Source organism: Centroberyx affinis, unplaced genomic scaffold (genome assembly GCF_046629955.1).
Source record: "Centroberyx affinis isolate AG114_WGS23_722 - 3 ecotype Tasmania unplaced genomic scaffold, CSIRO-AGI_Caff_v1 ptg005751l_1, whole genome shotgun sequence".
In the NCBI taxonomy this organism is placed as follows: Eukaryota; Metazoa; Chordata; class Actinopteri; order Beryciformes; family Berycidae; genus Centroberyx; species Centroberyx affinis.
Window position 1 is genome coordinate 242,265 of NW_027282910.1, and position 25,212 is coordinate 267,476.

At 39.8% G+C, this 25,212-nt stretch overlaps 1 protein-coding gene across 1 annotated transcript; it reads right to left on the bottom strand.

Annotated features, from left to right (window-relative positions):
• Nucleotides 1–3,687: 3,687 nt before the first annotated feature.
• nepro (nucleolus and neural progenitor protein) lies at nucleotides 3,688–8,701 on the bottom strand. Its single transcript, XM_071547259.1, has 9 exons — nucleotides 8,602–8,701; nucleotides 8,207–8,361; nucleotides 7,909–7,997; nucleotides 7,483–7,611; nucleotides 7,225–7,302; nucleotides 5,984–6,273; nucleotides 5,035–5,093; nucleotides 4,438–4,661; nucleotides 3,688–4,317 (listed from the first exon to the last, which is right to left on the bottom strand). The coding sequence occupies exons 1-9, from the start codon at nucleotides 8,684–8,686 to the stop codon at nucleotides 3,978–3,980; spliced, it is 1,449 nt and encodes a 482-aa protein (XP_071403360.1). The 5' UTR covers nucleotides 8,687–8,701; the 3' UTR covers nucleotides 3,688–3,977.
• Nucleotides 8,702–25,212: the final 16,511 nt, after the last annotated feature.

Consider the following 25,212-nt stretch of genomic DNA (forward strand, 5'->3'; position numbering starts at 1 on the left):
AGATGGGTTATCTGTAAGGAAAATGAGATTTGTAACATTGGGTTGTCTTGCTGCTAAACGGAAAATTGTTATGAATTGGAAGATAAGAACTCCAACCTGTTTTAGCTTGAGCAGTTGGTTGGAAGAGTTTATAGACTTAATAGGGATGAAAAGAGCTGCCACCATACTAAGGCACCTTGATCTGGGCCTAGAGGGATTGTGGGATACAATAAGGTCATATTTGAACTCCTTGGTGTATAATATGATGAGCTACAACAAGAAGATTTTCAATGGATCTAACATTGCGAGAGTTACTGAATATAAATATCTTGGCATCTGGCTTGATGAGAAATTTTACTTTTAAATACCATATAGACAATCTTGTCAGCAAACTGCGTCAAAAAATTGGCTTCTTTTACAGAAACAGAACCAGCTTCCCTATGAATAGCAGAAAGAGGATTGTTGAGGCAGTCTTCCTATCAGTGTTGGATTATGGGGATGTAATTTACAGAAATGCTGCTCTTTCCACCCTTAAACCCCTAGACACGGTTTATCATTCTGCCCTCAGATTTATTACTGGTGATAGCTATGGTACTCACCATTGTATTCTCTACAATAAGGTGGGTTGGTCTTCTCTAGCAGAGAGGCGTAATAAACATTGGTATTTGTTTATATATAAAGCCCTTGTTGGAAAGCTACCACCCTACATTTCAATGTTGTTGGACTGGAACCTTGGACCCTATCAAACTCGCTCAAATGACTTGCTTATGCTTAAGGTCCCCCAAGCACGGTCTAAATTTGGACAATCAGCCTTTTATTTTAGTGCTCCAAATTCCTGGAATGATCTACAACACACACTAAAAACCAATACTCTACTAACCTATGGACAATTTAAAACCATGATCACAAACCTCCCTGCCTCAATGTGTAACTGTTTTAATTGATTTTCTTTATTGTCATCTATGTCTTGCCCTATTTATTTAATACTTTGAACTTGTTTGTAACTCGACATCATTGTAAATGAGGGCAACCTCAATGGTTATTCGAGTTTAAATAAAGGTTTGAAATGAAATGAAATGAAGGATCTTTTGTTAAACCCCCCCCCCAAAAAACAGCTACATTAAGTATTTATTGATGCCCCCCCCCCCCCCCCCTTTCCTCATATTCCTTTGTTTGCTTTTGTGTACATATGTTGTTCTGCAATTTTTTTGTATGTGTGTATGCATTGTGTATGTATGTAAGGTATGTGTTTAATGTCCAGTCTGTAAAATAAAAGGAAAAATTATAAAATAAAAAAATGACTGACCATTGATCATACATGGTCAACAGGAAAGCAAAAGATGGAAATGATATTAATATAGCAAAACTTGAATACCTTAAAAAGCAACTAAGTTCAATAAACAATCAAAATCCATTCATTGTGTGAATTCATTCATCACCTCCACCAGGTGGAGCCACATCCCAGTTTTGCAAGCTGCTCAATTCCCTCATTTAGTGCCAAGGCCTCTCAAAGCCTCATTGGCAACTTTTAGTACTATGGGAAAAGGGCTCCAATCTCCAGAACACTGCAGCTCATCAGGTTTACCATCAATCTGTTCCTCAGCTCAAACATCCAGAACTGTTTTAAGCAACTATCTGGGCTGGAGTCTCAAAGTTATCTGTCCATTTAAATGCACAATAACTAGTATCTATATGATATATCTTCCCAATAACTCAGAGCAGGGTTAGTAGATATCTTATTTCTGATTTGTTCTAAAGTTATAATCTGTGCCTTTTTTATGTAGCTTGTTTTCAGCAAATGTAGATCCAAATAAACAAATATCTTTTCTCAGGTTGATTATTGTAACATCGGCAAATGTTTTTTTTTTTTACCATTCCATTTCCAAAAATGTTTCTTTGGATTCTTCCCATTTATTCATGGATGCACCCCACATGTAGACTGTATTATGGTGAAACTGGGTTTGACACTGTCTGTGGAGATATGTAAGGTTACTGGCTGAGTGAGAAAATGCTACAACTGAAGAGGATTGATCTCATCTCTCCTCTGCACTTGACAGCCTCTGTATTGTCAAGCAACCTGGCAAATCTGGTTCCTTGTATAGGGGACACGGACTTAGAAACTTGCAATACTTTAAATCAAATAGGAGAGTATGAAGACATTCAGCGATCTGACATGCAACAATACGTATCATACGGGTACCATGGTAGGAGCTTCAGTCATGAAATATTAAGTGGATTCCTGATTCAGGTGTCAAGAAAATCCAATATTTTTACAATACCACCCCAGTGTTGCTGAGAGGGCTGGTTCTGCAAGTCTGCCATGCTGTGAGGAGTCTGTGGTTGAGGTATGATCATATCAGCAGTTTCTTAGAAGGCACTGTTGAACCTTGCCATGCATTAATTTACGAGATGAACATTTTTATTCAGTTTCTCCTGATTTTGATTTGAATTCATGTTCAGTCTCACAAATCCTGTTCTGAATCCTTATCACAGGACAGTTCAATTGCCTTAGTAATGTACAATATCTGAGCTTTTGGGTGACCGGGCCTTTTCTGTTGGAGAAAGTGTGCTTTCTCAGGGCTTGTGGTCTGATTTCACTTTCACCTTTTAAGTCACTTCTTAAAAGCTATTATTATACATAGTCATTCTATTGTTCCTTATTTTATTGATTATTTTGTTTTATTTTACTTATGTACCTCTTTTGCTCCTATATTTCCTTCCCAATGTTGTATAACCTTTAAACTGTTTTAAAATTGTTTTTACTATTGTTGTCTACCATTTTTATTTTGTCTTGTGAAACACTTTGTAACTTTGTTTTGAAAGGAGCTATATAAATAAAGTTTATTATTATTAGTATTATTATTATCATAACCTCAAATCTAATTTCAAATACTATTTTCCATTAATTGTTTAAACTGGTCTCTTTAAACCTTGGATGCAAGACTGAAGTAATATGCTACTAAATCCAGTGGCATCAAGATCATCCTGATTTTCAGCATCAAAATCCTAATCCCTGCCTTGAGTTTTGAAAAACGCTAGCCTGGTATCCAGCCCCTATGAATCGCAGTTTTCAGCACTCTTCGAATTTGCATGGCGATTCATAAGGTCAGCACCATGCAAAGTGCTGAGTGCTGAAAACTGTGATTCATAGGGGCTGGATACCAGGCTAGAAAAACGCAGGAACACAATTTAAACTGAATTAAACGTAGGATTGGATTACTCAATCCAAATCCCAATCTGAATGATCAGAATGCCATTTATCCATTTTGAACATCCGAATTTTCAGAGTTAATCCAGTTTGATTACTGAAATCCTATCAGAAAAGTGTTGAAGGCGATGCCGCTTTTAGCCACTATGGTCTGAGCCAGTGGAACAGCCTCCCAGAGGATCTGAGGACCACAGAGAATGTGGACACTTTTAAACAAAAACTTAAAACATACCTGTTTAGCCTAGCTTTCCTGTAATTTTTAATGTCTTTATTTTAATCTTCAAATATTGTTTATTTGTATTTAAAATTTTAATGTTCCCATTTTATTCTACTCTTATACACATTGTCTATTTTTATGTTATTTTTATGACCTCTCCTTTTTTGGTTCTTTTATTCTACTGCATTTTTATCTGTTGTGAAGCACTTTGAGCTGCATTTGCTTGCATGAAATGTGCTATACAAATAAAGTTTGATTGATTGAAAAAGTGGACTCTGTGGGTTCTGCAATGTGCTAAGGGCAAATCTGACAAACACTGACATGACCAACAGTGTTTGTATTTCCTCCTGCTTAAATACAGTGTAATCAGCTGCTGTTGTTTTCCACTTGTGCTGCTTTCACTAATACGATGTTCATTCGGTTCTCATAATTCCCAACCATGTTTCCTTTTTAAAACAGAGGAATTTGTCATGAACTGAGCTCAGTTCACTGCGTCTGAAGTTTCAGGTGCAGAACTAAGAGACCTTCAAGTGACAGTCATTTATTTTCTTGGACTCGTCTAATTCAAAATTGTTACAAGCCTACAGAGGCAAAAATATCATCTATGTCGTCTTGGTTCTCACAGGCAGAGGTCTGAGGTGTCGTCTCATGTAAAGTCCTGTTTGCTTTGCTCTCCTCTGACAGTCCAGACACTGATAACTCAGTCCGCTTCCTTCGTCTCTCCAACCGTTTCTTTTTGGCACAGATTCTTACGGTTGAAGGCCTAAATCGAGTCCTGAGCGGCTGGAAATGAGTTCTCGGGTGAGCGTTTCTCCACAGTGCAGCAACAGACAGGCAGGTCCTGGGGACTGACCCTCGGGGAGAGGAAGCCCAACAAGCGTCCCGTTTGAAGCACCGCAACTTCCTCTGGACACTGAGGGTAAAGGAATATTACACACAAACATACACAATTAGTGTAGAAACTAACTAAATACATATCCACAGAACATTAAACTAGTTTTACCTCAACAATTCCAAATAGTTTCGCTCTTACTTGTAACCTGCCGACTCTAGGCATTTCATCTTCTGGCACTTCAAGTACAGGAATGATAAGAGGCATTTTTCCTTTTCCAAGCTCTGGGATTTGCACCATGGGATCATTTCTTCCAGGTGGGTTGCCATGTCTGAGAAAGTAGTAGCTGCTTTCACTTGTTTCTTGAATATTTGCTTCTTTTCAACTTTACGTGCTTCCAGTAGGGAGGTCTTGTCCTTGGGTACCTACATGAAGATAGATCATAACAATTAGATGGGAAGATAACTAGATGGAGCCACTTTGCTAAATAATATTCATAAACAACAATTCATGTTAGTTCAGTTAATAATAATAATAATAATAATAATGAATTTTGTTTATATAGCACACTTTAAAATACAACGAAATCTCAAGGTGCTTCACAGAAAGAGTAAAACAATCATAGTACAATGTTAAAACTGGACAATTTACACAGAAAAAACATGTGCATAACCAAAATAAGGTATAAAATGAGATGATTAAAATTAGCGACAAATAGGGACCCAAGTTTAAAAGGAAGGCACAGATGAGCCGGGATGAGCCGGGACCCTAGGCAGTTCATCAGTTAAGTTCACATACCTCTGTAAAATCCCTGAAAACCTTGAGAAAAGGCTTCATATCAATGTCAAAATGTTGACCTGAAGAGAAACACATAGTTATTTCAGTATGGTTCATGCACAGCTGTAACATGGTTCATTCTACACAGTACACAACATTTTAAGAAAATTCACTTCTAAGTTGAAACGCCTTTGCTTTTCCACTAGAATCAGATTAGAAGGCATTATCTTATAAACTATCCATACTAGGTAAGCGTGCCGATATGTTTGGAAATGTTTTAGCTTTGGAAACTTTGACAGGAGGGAACAACAATGTTTCTGGGAGGTTGCTCTTCAGCTTAAGGCCGTGTTTACACTACTCCACTGTTTTCACAGAAAAAGTGCTACCTCTATCACATTTCTACTGCACTTTGCTTCCATATCAGAGTCTGGCGATGGTGTGCGGCATTTTGTTCCATTCTATTTAACCGCGTTTTTGTGTATTTTATTTGACCATAGTACTGCCAACACTGAACAATGGAAGCAGAGGTCCCAATCAGCTGCCCACTCACAAAAAAAACCAAACTAAAACAAAACAATTTAGTCCATGTCATGCGGTCTCCTATAAAAAACTACAGAAAGCACTAAAAAGAGGCACACCACATTTTCCAAACCAGCCATTTTCCATTTGCCCTGAGGCTGCTCCCCATTGTCATTAATGTAAATAAGAAGTGGTGTCAGTTTATAAATAACAGTGAACACGCCCTAATGCATGTGGAGCTCTTAGCCACTAGTTGATGCCCCCAGAAAACAATTCCATGAGGTAACACTGTATTACACTGTAAAATTACATTCAGTCAACAAAAATGGTGAAACACAAAATATTTGTGACCTGATATGGCGCAAACTAAGGTAGTGACAGAGGTTAAATCACATGTTACTACTACTACTACTACTACTACAGAATACACAACAATGAAAAAGCTCATCACCTCTTTGGATAGCAACCCCCAGGTCTTCTTTCTTCTTCCTTTTTGCCTGGTTCTGGAATTGAACAGGAGCTTTCTTCTGCTGCTGCTGAGGGTTTTTGCCGCAAAGGCCCCGTGGCGTTGGTTTAGTCAGTAAAAAGGCATCAGGGGGACCCAGGAACTGAACCATGTCTGCTGGCAGGGAGAAGCCTGTGAGGAAGGGCATGGGCTGGGCATGGGCTACTTCTCTGAGGAGCTCCAGAAGCTGCTGGTACAGAGAGGCCAGGCTGGCCAGGACACCCCGGAAAACCACCCTGATGGGGCACAAAGTCAGGTGCATTTAGACTGTGAAAGCTTTGCAGTACATGGCTTGAGACAAATTAAGAGATTAGTTAGACCAACATGCAAAACAAGTATCTACCAACCAAGCTGAAACTGCAGCAAATAAACTTTTTCAGTGATGCACTCCTTCCTCAAAGAGCGGGTTAGAAACTGAGATGTCTTTGTTTGTGAAAGTATAAGGCTGATTGATTTGGCCTACACAGAATTAAGCTTGCAAAGCTTACATTGAAATCACTGACAGTGGTTCTGTGGCTCTCTGCAGCCTGTACTTTTATCATTTACAGAAGACATCTGTCTCAGTGCAGAGGCTTTAGAGAGCTTAGCTTGCTCAATGCCTGCTTATGAGTGAGCGGGCAGAGGGAGAGGTGACTAGCCGGACATTAGAAGAGCTGCTGACAGACTTGTTCAATGAGCTTTGATGGGAAACTTAGATTTACTTGTACCAGTATGTACTATTGCAGATTTGGTATTAGGGCTGGGCGATAATTCAATATTATCGTTTATCGTCTTTCAGTGAAATCATATGGTGATGATATGAAGATATTTTAAGATCGTGACACACATTTCTGCTGTCTAAATTGATGATGACAAGCAAATTTTATTTAAAAACTCTCATAAAATGAGGTATGGTAGGAATATTATTTGAATATTTCTGTTTTGTCTGACATCACACCTAACATTACCATTCGGTTCAATGAGATGAACATTAATTTGATTATTTAACATGATTTTGCATACATGAACCATATCGTGATATATATTGATATCGAGAAAAATCCTTATGATTATCATGATATTGATTTCAACCTTATCGCCCAGCACTATTTGGTATGTTTCGAGGTCAACAATGATTTGTTTGTTCTTTTTCACCCGGCACTAGTTTGTCTGCCTTCTTGGATTTGACAATGAGCAAAAGCACTCACCACAGACGACTGAGCATGTTGGTTATCACCACATTCAAGACAATGAACTCCTCCAGTTTCAGCTGCTGCTTTGAAAATCTACAAGAAACAGTAGTTAAGGGCAAACTCATAAAGTAACAAGAAGTAAGCCAAGACTTTTTAGCCTAACTCTGACAAAAAGGCCCACATCCCCAATGATTGATTTCTTATTCCTGTCTTTGCAGGGTCAAGGATCATCATCCAGATGTTTCTTAACTGCACCACCTCTGGAAAGGATACATGAAGGCTCTGCTGCAGTGATTCAGCGTACAGCTCATCAGCTGGGCCGCTCCCAGCACTTTGAGACAGAGCCACTCCAGCATGGGCTGACTGGGAACGTCACACTCACCAGACTGAATGCTCCATGTTCTAAAAACACACACACACATCATGTGCAGTGATAGATACAAATGATACATACAAATCCCATTACAGGTTAGCGACGATAATTACAGCCGCTCAAATTCAACAATATGGATTAATGTTGGAATTTGTAGACACGGTAGATTTGGATTTTTGTACTTGGCATAACCCTCTGTTTCATACAGACAGACAAAGACATAGACAAGAGGGTTTAGTTGGTCTGCTGTTGACATTTTCAAATCATTCCCATACAACAATCATGGGACATCATAGGCTACATAACAAAAAAACAAACAAACATACCTTTGTATCTTTGTTGGACACAGATCTGTCAGGTCCTGAAGGGCAACATCCAGCTTCATTTCCTTCACCCTGTTTATGCATTGTTCAACCTGTGAGAGACAATGATGAAATGTGCATGCCATACAAGTGAATGGCAGGCAATCAGTTTTTCTGTTTTTGTGCACAAAAGTTATTTCTGTCCCCTTTGATTCCTGTTGCATGCCTGTTACAAAGAGAATCCAAAATAACTTCATCAAGACACCATTAAGGCTAACCTGAAGTGGTCAGACGCAGAAGCAATTTTGCCCATAATCCTCACCTGCTTTAAAACCCTGAACGTCTTGTTTCCTCTACAGCTGTTGTTTAGAACATACAACAGCTCGTAGAGAACACGTATCTCCGTTTGAAGAATCTCACTCCCAAGCAGCTTAAGGACGTTCTGATTTCCCCCCAGAAGCCTTTTAACATTTACATCTGCAAAACAACAACGCGACACAAACATCATCATACAAAGTGGATCCATGCAGTGTCACTTTAAAATAACTTTGTTTACATGCACGTGCAAGATGTTAAAACATTTTGGATGTGAATTATTCCCATGTGGGTTGCAAGAAGCATAGAGAGGATTTTTTTTTTAGCGCTCGGTTTTGGGACAGACGTCACATAGCATGGCAGAGGTATTTTGTCGATATTAGACCAATTCATCTACCTTACCTGTTGTTCGATTGAAATGTATACGGACGGAAGAAACAGCACTTGGAAATGGGATGTTTACTCTGTTCCACGGTTCTTCGGCCATGCTTCCTCGCAGAAAATATGCGGAAGTCGGCCGGCCGTTCTTCTTCTTCTTCTTTTGGGAGTTTCGGCGGTTTCGATGCTTCAAGGCATATTACCGCCCTCCACCGGTCAGAGTCACAAAGTCCTCTGAAATCATATAAACCAGTCGCATGCAAGAAATTTATATATTTCTCTTTCAATTAATTGATGGTTCTTGTCTCGGCCAAACAAAGATTTAAAAGAAAAAGAAGCAACCCCCAGGTCTGACAATTCTTTGAAAAGATTCTCTCTCTCTCTTATAATAGCCTACCTTTTACAATGAAGCATGACATGTACCACTGTTTCAGAATTTCCACACGTTCACACAGCCCATCTGGATGTCTATGACCTGCAAACAGCTATTCAACCCACAATGCCCTAACCTTGACCATGTCAGTATGACAGTGTCTTTCCTATCCTTCCCCATGTAAATATTTGTATTTTTAACAGACTTTGGTATTGAAAAATATAGTCTTCCCCATTTTTCCTTATTCCAGTTTTCATGCAACTCCTCTTCAAGTCCCTGTTTGATGATACTGCGGCACTCTGCTCTGCCTAGTGGCACCTTAAATTCCTCAATCTCTTTCTCTAGCATAGATTTAGCTATTCTATCAGCTTTTTCATTTCCCTCTACCCCTATATGTCCTGGAACCCAGAGAAACCCTACCTCACAACCCAATTTCTCAATTCTGACAAGACATGTTATAATTTCATAAATAAGATCAAGTCGAGCTTCTGATGTACTACTCTTTAAAGCCATCAAGGCCCATAATGCCCAAATTATTGCTAACAATTCTGAAGCAAAAACAGATGCATGATTTGTGATTTGCAAGCCTTGATGGATTTCAAGAAAATCTACGCAAACACCTAATCCTGTTCTTCCACTTTCTGGGTCCCTAGAACCATCAGTGAAAATCTTTAAATAGGCTATGCCTGCTTTAAGTGACTCTCAACTTCTAGGTCTCAGACACTGACATCTTTCTCTTGTAGTTTTTGTAATAAAGACAGATCTACCGTGTGTTTGGTTCTGGAAGAAACCAAAAAGGAAAAACTGGCCAACATACAGATTTAATCACACTATTTTTTTCTAGCTTGCTGGCCCACTCTTTAATACTACAGAGAAAATTACCTCTCTTACTCTTGTTCTTGACAGTGAACTCCCAAGTGTCATCAAGGGGACATTTAGCAGAGAAACTGTGGTTATACCCTCTCAGTTTAACTCAGTAATTGAATTGTGCATTCCATTGGAAGTCGGAGGTTGGTAGTTCCGAGTTGGAACTACCAAACTACCGACCGAACTACCTACCGAACTACCGACCAATTGTCCGACTTTCCGTCTGGGAACTCCGACCATTCCTTTGCACTTTTCCATGTTGGAAGTTGTTTTTCTCAGAGTTCCGAGTACAATGGAATGCAGCTTAAGCCAGCCAGCCATTCTTCTTCTTCTTGTCTTTTAATGGCGGTTAGCAACCTATGTCATAGGTGCATTACTTCGGAGTGTGGACCAGAGACTAAATGCAACCTTTTAATCCTGTTTGAGTAATAACATCAAAGAAAATTCTGCAACATGCCCCACTTGATAAATCCATTATTGTCTTCACTGTAAACTCCTGAATTTCCACCTCTCTGGATCCTTCTTTCATTTGTTGCCTTTCCTGTTCATATGTCCCACACTGCATAATCACATGTTTTACGCTCTCTTCAGCTTGACAGTGATCACACAGAACATTTGGATGCTTACCTATGATCTTGAGTGTCTTATGTAGGTTGGAATGACCCAGCCTTATTCGGTTGATTATGATTTCCTCTTTCCTGCACCGGCCTACATTTCTAAATGATTCATTAACCTTGTTTTGAAAATTATACAACAATCTTCCTCTTAATTCACTGTCCCACTGCTCTTGCCATTTATCCACTGCTTTCCGCCAAATCATTGCTTTAACTTCTGATTTACTTCATGTTATATCTAACTCAATTGATGATCAAATGATTCTGGAATGGATCTGTATCACCTTGAATATAATATTTTGATGGCTAGACTTGAAGGATCTCAGGCTCCTGAGAACTGAAACAGAATCAGTATTAAGACATTCCCTGGTTTAACCTCTTCAATCCACTGCAGTGCCAAAAGCACTTCTTGCATCTCCAGAAAATCTGTTGTTCTGTTTCACTAATTCAGTCTTCCTGTCAGGAGCCACAAACGCAGCCCCTGTCTCCTGATGTTCTGCACTGTTAGAAGAAAGTGTTTTGAAACCCAAAAAGTGGTGGCAATTCTGTTTCCACCATTATAGTGGAGTTAAAACCCCGCTTACACCTGTGTTTCAAGACAACATTGAGTGTCACAAAACACCATCTTGTGACTATTTTGAGATCCGAAAATGGTGTTTTGAGGCACTCAGGTCAGAGTTTTCAAACCTGATATGGAGCATGGATACACCAGTGCGATAAATGGTTTGAAACACATTTCAGAGATTCAAACTCTTTTTCAAGGATTGGAGATACCCCTGATTATTGAGATTCGAAAGACTGCACAGTGTTTCGAGGTCTGTAAAACCTGGAACTCTAAAACCTAGTAAGGTGTTTCGAGATCTTATTTTCCTGAACTCCAAACACCACTTCGGTGTTCTGATACCTTACTTTCATAGACTGAAAACACCACTATGGTGTTTCAATAGCTGACTGTCAGGGAATCCAAACATCACTTAATTTATGGCACTCCAGACACACTATGGTATATTTAATCCCTTTTACTCCAGTAACTCTGTTTTACATTGTTTTATGGTTTCATATCGATATACCCTCATATGGTGTATCGACCAACTAGTTTACCTATTTGTCAAATATTGTTCAATGAGTTAAAATATCTTCACTACAAATGAGAGCAGAAAAAGATAACTTTTTCAGGCATTTTTATTTATGTTTCATTTATGATTCATGCTGTCACAAACAAATCTTAGTTTTATCAATAAACAATCAGAAGCATACAAGATATCATATTGTAAGGCCATCCATGCCCACATGAAGCAATGAGATACATCATATGTCCCTAAGTTATGGAACAATTAATAAGTAAAGTCGAAGATATTGTGTGACAATTATATTGTATACTGTATAGACAATTACACAATAATAAATAAACACTGGTTCAGTGGCATCCAAAATGTTGTGTGTGATGGACAGACGGATGAATGGACAGGGACTGATCCATAGTATCCACATATTATCTGTTAGATACAGATTACATTTACACATTACACATTACATTTTGGGATACTGCTACCACAAAATGAAGTATGAGAAAGCAAAGGCAGTGAGGGCTGCTCTCAGAGAAGTTGTGCACTGCCGATACAGTTTTATTTGTGGCTATATGTAAAATCTTTGCGCTGTAAGAATGGGCCAGTGGTTGAAATAGAGGGAGTTAAAAGACCGACTGAAGCATCTTCTGGGGTTGATGTTTCCTCCTGGTGGAGCATCGTGCAGCTCCACCAGGAGCTTTTTACGAAATGAATGAATGAATGAATGAATAAATAAATAAATAAATAAATAAATAAATAAATAAATAAATAAATAAATAAATAAATAAATACATGCAATAACAAATAAAGGAATAAATAAATGCAATAACAAATAAAGGAATAAATAAATCAATAAATTAATGAATTAATAAGTGGTTAAATAAATGTGGGGATATTTATAGAAATGTGTAAATTAATGCATATTTTCAAAAATAAATCAATCAATGAATAAATACCATATTCTTTATTTATTTATTTATTTATTTATTTATTTATTTATTTATTTATTTATTTATTTATTTATTTATTTATTTATTTATTTATTTATTCATTCATTCATTCATTCATTCATTCATTCATTCATTCATTCATTTCTTGGGACATTCAATTTCCTTTTCCATTTCCTCAGGCATATGCTAATGAGGAAGAGAGCATGTGACAGCAAGGCAAGTGCAATTGATCACTGCACCCTGACATGGATCATCCAATAGTGGTCACTCTCCCGCCAAGACTATGGTGGTTGACCTATCTATAGTTAAAGGCAGAATCCTCAATACAAACCTAAATCCTAAGTGCGTGTTTTTAAATTGCATTTGCTGTATGTCTATAACAGTTTTGTTGACATTAGTAATATTTCAGAACAATACAGTAAAACAGGCCCATGTGATATACAATGAGTTAGAAGAATCTACAAATCAAAGTCTTCAAGAATGTAAGCGGAAATTTCATAAATTCTCCAAAAAATCCAGATTGGGCATTTCATTGGTAATTGAAACTGAAATATTTGGTTCAGTGGTCAAACCTATCTTATGTTAAATAAAAGGGTGCTATTTAAAGAAGCTCTCTTATAAACTGACTTTCAAAGTTTCAAAACACTCTTTGTGTGTCTGCAGACTCATACATGTGTATTGAAACACTTACGAATATGAATACCTTTATTGTCATTGTACATGTACAACGAGATTCAGTGTGCTGTACCAAGCTACATAGGAGGAATAAAATATAGATATAAAAATATCAAAATATCAAATGTAGAAAGGCATGGAAGGGAAGTAAGGCATTATGCTTATCATGTGTGTGCATGGGTCACAGTCTTAGGTGTGTCTGGATGAGAGACTGAGCATAGATCCTTGTATGTGTGTAGAGTGTGACTTTAAAGTGACAGTGCAGTCAGTAAACAGTTTGTGTAAGACATGAGCAGCAATGAATGCAGTATATGATGTGCAAACATGTCAGTGCAGTGCAGGTAAACCTTATAGTCCTAAGTCTGTGGTCTTTTGGCAGATTGGTTCAGGAGATTTATTGCTCTGGGGTAGAAACTGTTCCTTAATCTGGTAGTGCGAGTACTGATGCACCTATAGCGCCGTCCGGAGGGCAGGAGAGTGAAGAGGTGGTGGCAGGGGTGTCGGGTCATTGCAGATGGTGGTGGCTCTACGGAGACAGCGGGAGCTGTAGATATCCTCGAGAGGTGGCAGCCGGGCTCCGATGACTCTCTGGGCGCAGTTGATGACCCGCTGCAGAGCTTGTCTCTCTGCGGCGGTGCAGCTGGTGTACCATGTCGAGATGCCATATGTGAGGATGCTTTCAATGCTGCAGCGGTAGAAGGTGACAAGCAGGTCTTTGTTCAGGTTTACTTTCTTTAGTGATCTCAGAAAATATAGCCGCTGTTGTGCCTTCTTTACCAGTGCTGTGGTGTTGGCAGTCCATGAGACATCCTCTGACATGTGAACGCCCAGGAACTTAAAGCTTGACACTCTCTCCACCATGTCTCCATTGATGAGGAGTGGAGCGTGTCCACCTCCACATTTCCTGAAGTCGATGATAAGTTCTTTGGTCTTACTGGTGTTAAGAGATAAGATATTAAGTGAGCATCACCTCGCCAGACGCTGGACCTCCTCTCTGTAGGCAGACTCATTGTTGTCTAAGACCAGCCCTATCACTGTGGTATCATCCGTGTACTTAACAATGGTGTTTGAATTGTGGGCTGGGACACAATTGTAGGTGTAGAGAGAGTATAGGAGGGGGCTTAGGACGCAGCCCTGAGGAGCACCGATGCTCAATGTTAGAGTGGAGGAGTGATGTGTTCCCATTCTGACTGACTGAGGACGGTCGGTCAGAAAGTCCATGATCCAGGTGCAGAGGTGTTGGTTGAGGCCCAGGTCCTGGAGCTTGGAAACTAGTTTGATGGGGATTATTGTGTTGAATGCTGCACTGTAGTCAATGAACAGCATCCAGACATATGTATTTGGATGCTCGAGGTGGGTTAGAATGGTGTGAAGGGCAGTTGATATTGCATCCTCTGTGGATCTGTTGGCACGGTACGCGTACTTGTGGGGGTCAAGGGTGGCTGGAATGATGTTTTTATGTGTGTCTGTACCAGTCTCTCAAAGCACTTCATTGCTATCGGGGTCAGTGCGACCGGACGGAAGTCATTGAGGCTTTTAGTGGCTGAACTTTTTGGAACTGGAACAATGGTGGCAGTCTTGAGACATTTGGGGACAGCAGCCTGTGACAGAAACTTGTTGAAAATGCAGGTGAATACCTCTGCTAGTTGGGCAGCGCAGCCTTTCAGCACTCATCCAGGAATTCCATCAGGGCGTACTGCTTTCCTGGAGTTCACACTGCAGAACACCGTATGTGACGTCATGTGTCTGTAGTGTGAAAGGTGGGTCAGATGCTGCGTGGTGTGCTCTGGTTGTTGTTCCCTTATTATTCTTGTCAAAACAGGCAAAGAATCTGTTGAGCTCCTCCACTAGTGAAGCATCACCGGATTGGGGGGTTGTACTTTTGCTGTTGCGAAAGTTGATGAGGGACTGGATGTCTTGCCATCCCTGCCGTGGGTTGTTACTTGTGAAGTGGTCTTCGATCTTCTGCTTGTGAGCCATTTTAGCGTGCCTTATGCCCTTTTTCAAATTGGTCCTGGCGACACTGTATGTTGAAGCGTCTCCGGACCTATAGGCTGCGTCTCGTGCTCTCAGTAGATTCCAGACCTCATTGTCCATCCAGGCCTTCTGGTTGGGGAAGATCCGAATGCGTTTTAAAACTGGGTATAGCTCCGAAACCCTCACTTTAGTATTGATTTACCATTTTATGTGTTTCAAAACCAAAATATTGTGTTTAAAGTACTCCCAAACACTGATATTCAAGTTATCAGAACCTGATAACTGCTGTCTCCGTACTCCCTCTTCTAACAATGTACTGTTGGGCTTAACCTCACATTGAGAACACCCATCTCCTCAGCATAGCAGTTTCCAACCCACCCAAAACCAGATTTTTGCCCTCTTGTCTGTTCCCAGCATAGCAGTTTCCAACCCACCCAAAACCTGATTTTTGCCCTCTTGTCTGTTCCCAACATACCTGCAAAACCGCTTTTGTAGGATGATGTTCCCCATGCCCCTGAATATTGGCCCAGTAGTTTGTTATTAGCTATTTTCTTCTAATCTTCAGAGGCATCTTTCCTGCTATGACTTGCAGGGCTGGAATAGGTGTTGTTTTCACTGCTCCACAGCACAGTCTATGAGCTTGAGCCTGTATCTTATTGAGTTTATCAAGCAGTGTTTTTGAAGCTGACCCATAAGCCACACTACCATAGTCAAATACAGACCGGATTAATGCTAGGCTATATATATGTTGTTTGCACCCCACTTTGCGCCCCACTACACCCCACTTAGACATCTCATTATATTTATTATTTTCTGACATTTGTCTACTACCTTGTTGATATGACCTCCCTGTGTCAGCTTTGAATCAAAGAAAACACCCAAGAATCTAAACACCTTCACCCTCTCCAATTCTCTTCCATACATTGTTAGACTCATGGTGAGGAGTGTTTTTTTTGTTCTCGTACAGATCAGTGTATGGGTTCTCTCAACTGAAAATTTGAACCCCCAATCATAAGCCCATTGCTCAAGCATATTAATTGCTTCCTGGATCCTCCAGAATATTCCTACCCCTTTTTCACAATGCTGACTAATCACACTCCCTTGTGGAGTCCCATTTTCTACTACGAATTGACTTGATAGTTCATTACCAATTCTCAATTGTTTTGTCCTACCAAACATGAAATCCTTGATCCAATTAAATGTCCTTCCTCCCACACCCAGCAAATTTAGCTTTATTAAAACCCTAACCCTAACCCTTCAACATCATGTCATAAGCCTTCTCAACATCAAAAAATACTGTTATCACTGATTCTTTGTTTATCTGTGCTTTCCTTATCTCATATAGCACTAGATCCATTGTTCCTTTTCCTTTCCTAAACCCACTTTGGTATTTTGCAACCAATCCTCTCTTCTCTAGAAAATATGTTAGTTGTTCTGTAACCATTCTCTCCATGATTTTACCTACATGCGAAGTAAGGGCTATTGGCCTATAATTGGTGGGTTTAGTTGGGTCCTTCCCTGGCTTTTGTATAGGAATTACTATTACCTCCTTCCATGACACTGGAAGCTTTCCTTCTTCCCATACCTTGTTGTAAAGTGCCAATAATTTCATTAATGCCCCATTTTTCAGGTGTCTCAGCATGATGTAACTGACTTGGTCTTTTCCTGGAGATGTATTTCCAGATTTATGAATCGCTCTTTTCATCGCTTCCAAGGTAAATGGGGAATTGATTGACTGATCCTCCATATCACTCCTTCTTTCCATTGCTCCAGGATGTTGCCCTTCAGTTCTTTCTCTTCTCCTTCTTCCTTCCTTCCTCAGTCAAGTTTCCTGAGCTATGAATCTCTCTGCTTTATCTTTATCTGTAATAGCAGTTTAATCCCACTCACGTCTATTACTGCCCATCCTCTTGATCATACCCCATACTTCCCCTACAGGAGTAGTTCTCCCAATATCACTACAAAATCTTTGCCAGCTTGCCCTCTTTGCTTGTCTAACTGTACGCCTCACTACTGCCTGAGCTTTCTTATACTCAATTAAGTGTTCATAGTTATGAGTTTTCTTTAAGAGTCTAAAAGCCTTATTCCTATTACTCACTGCCTCACTGCATGCATCTGTAAACCACGGAACTACTTTCTTTTTCATCCTCCCTCCATTCTTTGGAATTGATTCTGATGCTGCACAGAATCCTTGCACATAGCCTTGCGTTCAGATTGTCTATATCCTGATTTTCCTCAGTTTCGGTTCCTCTTTCTTCACTAATTTCCTCAAATTTGTCCCAATCAGCTTTTGCAAAGACCCATTTCCCCTCTCTTCTCACTGAGACCTCTCCTACTTCGATACCCACTGTTGTTACAATTGGGTAATGATCACTCCCAATAGTCGATTCTTCCCAAACGTCCCAGTGACACACTCTTGCTAATGTATTGGAAATCAATGTCAAGACAGACTCCTTTCCTGCACGTACATCTATGCTGGTCCCTCTCCCATCATTCAAACACACCAACTCTTTTTCGTCCAACAAAGCCTGCACTACTTGACCATTAACATCTGTCTGTTCCCCTCCCCAAAGAGAATTATGGGCATTAAAGTCTCCACACCATACTACTCTGTGCCTATCTTGACCATATATTCCCAATAACTTGTCCAACTCTAACCTTCTACATGGATTGTAGTAGTTAATGACAACCATCTCTCTTTCCCTTAACCACACCTGCACCACCACATATTCCTGATCTCCTCCTTTTTCCAGTACCCTATAAGATATACCTTGTTTGATAAAGGTAGCACATCCGGTGAATTTTGATGTTTCGACATGAAAAAAGACACTGTTGTAACTCGACTCCACATGGTCAGATCTTTTCCAAATTTCACACGTTTGATAAGAGTCCCGGCCTGAAGACATCTACATGCCAATATTCAGTTATAGTCATAGCACCACCTACTGGCGACAGGAAATGACATGTTTTATACTTTGAAGTACTCCTCCTAGCAGGTTAACCAAATCCACCTCAAATTTGGTCAGAAAAGTCTTAAGACCTTGATGATGCTAAATAGTGAAGCTTTTGAGTTTTCATCAAACGTTGTTGCCATGGTAACACATTATTCGCCATGAAACAGGAAGCTGTTTTTGAGGGGTTAGGGATGCTTGAAAACTCACAAAACTTGGCACATGCATTAGAAGGGGTGAGGATTTTTATCTGGTGTGGGTCTTGGGCTTGGGTGTGGCAAGATGGCTCGATAGCGCCCCCTAAAAAATTTAAACGAAGTTGCCCTCGCGGTATGTTTCACCTAGATGTACAAAATTTGGTAGGCACATGTAACATCTCAAGACATAAAAAAAAGTCTCTTGGTGCCATGACCTAAACCCAACAGGAAGTCAGCCATTTTGAATTTAGTGTGAAATTTTAGACTCCAAACAGGGTCCATACTTTTATGAACTCCTCCTAGCAGATTAACCTCAATTTTGGTCAGCCTAATCTTAAAACCTTTGCAATGCTAAATTGTGAAGCTTTTGAGTTTTCGCTGAACAGCGTTAATGTGGCAAGGCAAACAATCTTTTTCACCATGAAACAGTAATAATATCCTGCACATAGTTTTTATCGTCCAGTGCTGCCTTGCTAATGGATGTAAACCTCTGTTTTGCCACTTTTTTGCTGTTGGCCAATTTGCACTACACTGCACAGTGTAATCTGCATATTTGTTATTTAAGTAGCTTGCATTTTGATATGAGCACTGTATACATTTCACAAAGCAATATCAAAACAACATGCCTGTTATTTCCAGCTTGTTGTAGGCATTATTGTGCACTTGACACTGAAACAGGAACCTGTTCCTATTTAAATCTGCACAGATTTTGATGCTAAGCTTTCAGTTTCTTTTACCAATGACTGGTGAATTCTGATATCCTTATTTAACTGTTGCTCAGAGATATCTTTGCCTGTTTCTGCTTTTTCATTATTTTTTAATCTCAGCAGAGATAAAGATTCAGTAAAGTCTCTCAGTGCCTTTGTTGTCACATACAGCTGAATAATAAGTTAAATTCACATTTAGCTCAAAGTTAACATGATAGATCAGATAGCCATTTTTAGACATACATGAAATTATATGGAGTAGGAATAGTTTATCTCCATCATCATGGCAAGCCAATTAGTATATGCTGTTGCGGGAAGCAAAAAAACAGTGTTATGGATGTTAGTGACAGTTGTTCGAGACAATTGAGTGAAAATAATCTGGGCTTTCATGTAAATGCCAAAACAGTCAGCAGGACACTGCAGGGAATCGAACCCCATCCCAGCAAACCAGGAGTACCATTACCAGTGTCTTTTGCTTTTTGATGCTACATGGAAGGTAAAGCAAAACCTGCATTACAACAGCATATGAGTGGCAGCATTTCATATTATGGCATAACTGTCCTTCATTTGGTTCACCAAATGTGGATAATTATGTAATTAGTGCAATTTTGAATAAGGGCTACAGCTAAATGTTTGTCAATACATGTTTGAGTTATAAATGCTGTTGTAATACAGGAAAAGAAACCAGTGTTATGAAAGTTAGTCACAGGTGATAGTTCTAATGTATTGAGTTGCAACAAGTTGTTTTAGTGTTATAGAAGTTAGTGACAGTTGTTAGAGACAATTAATTGAGTGAAAATAATCTGGGCTTTCATGTAAATGCCAAAACAATCAGCAGGACACTGCAGGGAATCGAGCCCCATCCCAGCAAACCAGGAGTACCATTACCAGTGCCTTTTGCTTTTTGACGCTACATGGAAGGTAAAGCAAAACCTGCATTAGCAACAGCATATGAGTGGCAGCATTTCATATTATGGCCTAATTGTACTTCATTTGGTTCACCAAATGTGTGTAATTATGTAATTAGTGCAGTTTTAAATAAATGCTATATGAGCTAAATGTTTGTCAATACATGTTTTAGTTATAAATGCTGTTGTAATGCAGGAAAAGAAACCAGTGTTCTCCCTGTCTCCTTTGTCAATACTGTCATGAACTGAATGTAACATGAACATAACATGTAACAGCTGAACATTAGGGTATGCTATTATAAGATTATTATTATTATTTTTTATTTTTTTTATTTTTATTTAACACAAGGAAAATACACAAAACAAGACAGGGAATAAATATACAAAAATGAAGGGTAGAATTCAGTCAACAATGGTGGAAATGATTATGCTATTATAAGTTGCTGATTAGAAAACCAGACAACAGTTATGTATCAACGCAACAAGTATGAAGGCAACATGTAGCATGAAGCCCCCCCCCCCCCCCCCCGTCTCCTTTGTCAATACATAACATGTAACTAGTGAAGCCCAGTGGTCCTCCGAGTGGTGGGATGGAAGAAGGACCAACCAGGACAGATCTCACTGTAACGAACGGAACGGCAATGGCAAATGAGAAGATTCTCAGGTCTTGCATTTGTGGTTGAAAGAAGATAACTCTCAGAGGCTTGCGAATACAACAAGGGAAGAAGTGTCCCCGGGATGACCAAAGGCAACCTTGCACTGCCCAGGCAGATGAGACAAGAAGGGCACAAAGCCAGGTTGAGCACCACAGCGCTATCAAGCCCACTGTTGCGGATGGTCACACTCCATCAGAACCCCCCGACACCAACTCCCTGGTGAACTTCCAAGCAGCAGAAAGGACCCCAGCAACCGAGGATGGACGGAAGGAGAAAGATCCTGGCAGGAAAAAGAAGAACCCTGCTACAAAACAACTACATCGACACAAGCTGCCAGAAAGTTGGAGTCCCTGGTTTCTCAGGTTCTTCTTCTTCTTTCCCAGGGTCCTTCCCTGGCTTTTGTATAGGAATTACTATTACCTCCTTCCATGACACTGGAAGCTTTCCTTCTTCCCATACCTTGTTGTAAAGTGCCAATAATTTCATTAATGCCCCATTTTTCAGGTGTCTCAGCATGATGTAACTGACTTGGTCTTTTCCTGGAGATGTATTTCCAGATTTATGAATCGCTCTTTTCATCGCTTCCAAGGTAAATGGGGAATTGATTGACTGATCCTCCATATCACTCCTTCTTTCCATTGCTCCAGGATGTTGCCCTTCAGTTCTTTCTCTTCTCCTTCTTCCTTCCTTCCTCAGTCAAGTTTCCTGAGCTATGAATCTCTCTGCTTTATCTTTATCTGTAATAGCAGTTTAATCCCACTCACGTCTATTACTGCCCATCCTCTTGATCATACCCCATACTTCCCCTACAGGAGTAGTTCTCCCAATATCACTACAAAATCTTTGCCAGCTTGCCCTCTTTGCTTGTCTAACTGTACGCCTCACTACTGCCTGAGCTTTCTTATACTCAATTAAGTGTTCATAGTTATGAGTTTTCTTTAAGAGTCTAAAAGCCTTATTCCTATTACTCACTGCCTCACTGCATGCATCTGTAAACCACGGAACTACTTTCTTTTTCATCCTCCCTCCATTCTTTGGAATTGATTCTGATGCTGCACAGAATCCTTGCACATAGCCTTGCGTTCAGATTGTCTATATCCTGATTTTCCTCAGTTTCGGTTCCTCTTTCTTCACTAATTTCCTCAAATTTGTCCCAATCAGCTTTTGCAAAGACCCATTTCCCCTCTCTTCTCACTGAGACCTCTCCTACTTCGATACCCACTGTTGTTACAATTGGGTAATGATCACTCCCAATAGTCGATTCTTCCCAAACGTCCCAGTGACACACTCTTGCTAATGTATTGGAAATCAATGTCAAGACAGACTCCTTTCCTGCACGTACATCTATGCTGGTCCCTCTCCCATCATTCAAACACACCAACTCTTTTTCGTCCAACAAAGCCTGCACTACTTGACCATTAACATCTGTCTGTTCCCCTCCCCAAAGAGAATTATGGGCATTAAAGTCTCCACACCATACTACTCTGTGCCTATCTTGACCATATATTCCCAATAACTTGTCCAACTCTAACCTTCTACATGGATTGTAGTAGTTAATGACAACCATCTCTCTTTCCCTTAACCACACCTGCACCACCACATATTCCTGATCTCCTCCTTTTTCCAGTACCCTATAAGATATACCTTGTTTGATAAAGGTAGCACATCCGGTGAATTTTGATGTTTCGACATGAAAAAAGACACTGTTGTAACTCGACTCCACATGGTCAGATCTTTTCCAAATTTCACACGTTTGATAAGAGTCCCGGCCTGAAGACATCTACATGCCAATATTCAGTTATAGTCATAGCACCACCTACTGGCGACAGGAAATGACATGTTTTATACTTTGAAGTACTCCTCCTAGCAGGTTAACCAAATCCACCTCAAATTTGGTCAGAAAAGTCTTAAGACCTTGATGATGCTAAATAGTGAAGCTTTTGAGTTTTCATCAAACGTTGTTGCCATGGTAACACATTATTCGCCATGAAACAGGAAGCTGTTTTTGAGGGGTTAGGGATGCTTGAAAACTCACAAAACTTGGCACATGCATTAGAAGGGGTGAGGATTTTTATCTGGTGTGGGTCTTGGGCTTGGGTGTGGCAAGATGGCTCGATAGCGCCCCCTAAAAAATTTAAACGAAGTTGCCCTCGCGGTATGTTTCACCTAGATGTACAAAATTTGGTAGGCACATGTAACATCTCAAGACATAAAAAAAAGTCTCTTGGTGCCATGACCTAAACCCAACAGGAAGTCAGCCATTTTGAATTTAGTGTGAAATTTTAGACTCCAAACAGGGTCCATACTTTTATGAACTCCTCCTAGCAGATTAACCTCAATTTTGGTCAGCCTAATCTTAAAACCTTTGCAATGCTAAATTGTGAAGCTTTTGAGTTTTCGCTGAACAGCGTTAATGTGGCAAGGCAAACAATCTTTTTCACCATGAAACAGTAATAATATCCTGCACATAGTTTTTATCGTCCAGTGCTGCCTTGCTAATGGATGTAAACCTCTGTTTTGCCACTTTTTTGCTGTTGGCCAATTTGCACTACACTGCACAGTGTAATCTGCATATTTGTTATTTAAGTAGCTTGCATTTTGATATGAGCACTGTATACATTTCACAAAGCAATATCAAAACAACATGCCTGTTATTTCCAGCTTGTTGTAGGCATTATTGTGCACTTGACACTGAAACAGGAACCTGTTCCTATTTAAATCTGCACAGATTTTGATGCTAAGCTTTCAGTTTCTTTTACCAATGACTGGTGAATTCTGATATCCTTATTTAACTGTTGCTCAGAGATATCTTTGCCTGTTTCTGCTTTTTCATTATTTTTTAATCTCAGCAGAGATAAAGATTCAGTAAAGTCTCTCAGTGCCTTTGTTGTCACATACAGCTGAATAATAAGTTAAATTCACATTTAGCTCAAAGTTAACATGATAGATCAGATAGCCATTTTTAGACATACATGAAATTATATGGAGTAGGAATAGTTTATCTCCATCATCATGGCAAGCCAATTAGTATATGCTGTTGCGGGAAGCAAAAAAACAGTGTTATGGATGTTAGTGACAGTTGTTCGAGACAATTGAGTGAAAATAATCTGGGCTTTCATGTAAATGCCAAAACAGTCAGCAGGACACTGCAGGGAATCGAACCCCATCCCAGCAAACCAGGAGTACCATTACCAGTGTCTTTTGCTTTTTGATGCTACATGGAAGGTAAAGCAAAACCTGCATTACAACAGCATATGAGTGGCAGCATTTCATATTATGGCATAACTGTCCTTCATTTGGTTCACCAAATGTGGATAATTATGTAATTAGTGCAATTTTGAATAAGGGCTACAGCTAAATGTTTGTCAATACATGTTTGAGTTATAAATGCTGTTGTAATACAGGAAAAGAAACCAGTGTTATGAAAGTTAGTCACAGGTGATAGTTCTAATGTATTGAGTTGCAACAAGTTGTTTTAGTGTTATAGAAGTTAGTGACAGTTGTTAGAGACAATTAATTGAGTGAAAATAATCTGGGCTTTCATGTAAATGCCAAAACAATCAGCAGGACACTGCAGGGAATCGAGCCCCATCCCAGCAAACCAGGAGTACCATTACCAGTGCCTTTTGCTTTTTGACGCTACATGGAAGGTAAAGCAAAACCTGCATTAGCAACAGCATATGAGTGGCAGCATTTCATATTATGGCCTAATTGTACTTCATTTGGTTCACCAAATGTGTGTAATTATGTAATTAGTGCAGTTTTAAATAAATGCTATATGAGCTAAATGTTTGTCAATACATGTTTTAGTTATAAATGCTGTTGTAATGCAGGAAAAGAAACCAGTGTTCTCCCTGTCTCCTTTGTCAATACTGTCATGAACTGAATGTAACATGAACATAACATGTAACAGCTGAACATTAGGGTATGCTATTATAAGATTATTATTATTATTTTTTATTTTTTTTATTTTTATTTAACACAAGGAAAATACACAAAACAAGACAGGGAATAAATATACAAAAATGAAGGGTAGAATTCAGTCAACAATGGTGGAAATGATTATGCTATTATAAGTTGCTGATTAGAAAACCAGACAACAGTTATGTATCAACGCAACAAGTATGAAGGCAACATGTAGCATGAAGCCCCCCCCCCCCCCCCCCCGTCTCCTTTGTCAATACATAACATGTAACTAGTGAAGCCCAGTGGTCCTCCGAGTGGTGGGATGGAAGAAGGACCAACCAGGACAGATCTCACTGTAACGAACGGAACGGCAATGGCAAATGAGAAGATTCTCAGGTCTTGCATTTGTGGTTGAAAGAAGATAACTCTCAGAGGCTTGCGAATACAACAAGGGAAGAAGTGTCCCCGGGATGACCAAAGGCAACCTTGCACTGCCCAGGCAGATGAGACAAGAAGGGCACAAAGCCAGGTTGAGCACCACAGCGCTATCAAGCCCACTGTTGCGGATGGTCACACTCCATCAGAACCCCCCGACACCAACTCCCTGGTGAACTTCCAAGCAGCAGAAAGGACCCCAGCAACCGAGGATGGACGGAAGGAGAAAGATCCTGGCAGGAAAAAGAAGAACCCTGCTACAAAACAACTACATCGACACAAGCTGCCAGAAAGTTGGAGTCCCTGGTTTCTCAGGTTCTACGGAACATGAAAGGAAAAAGTTGCGGTATGC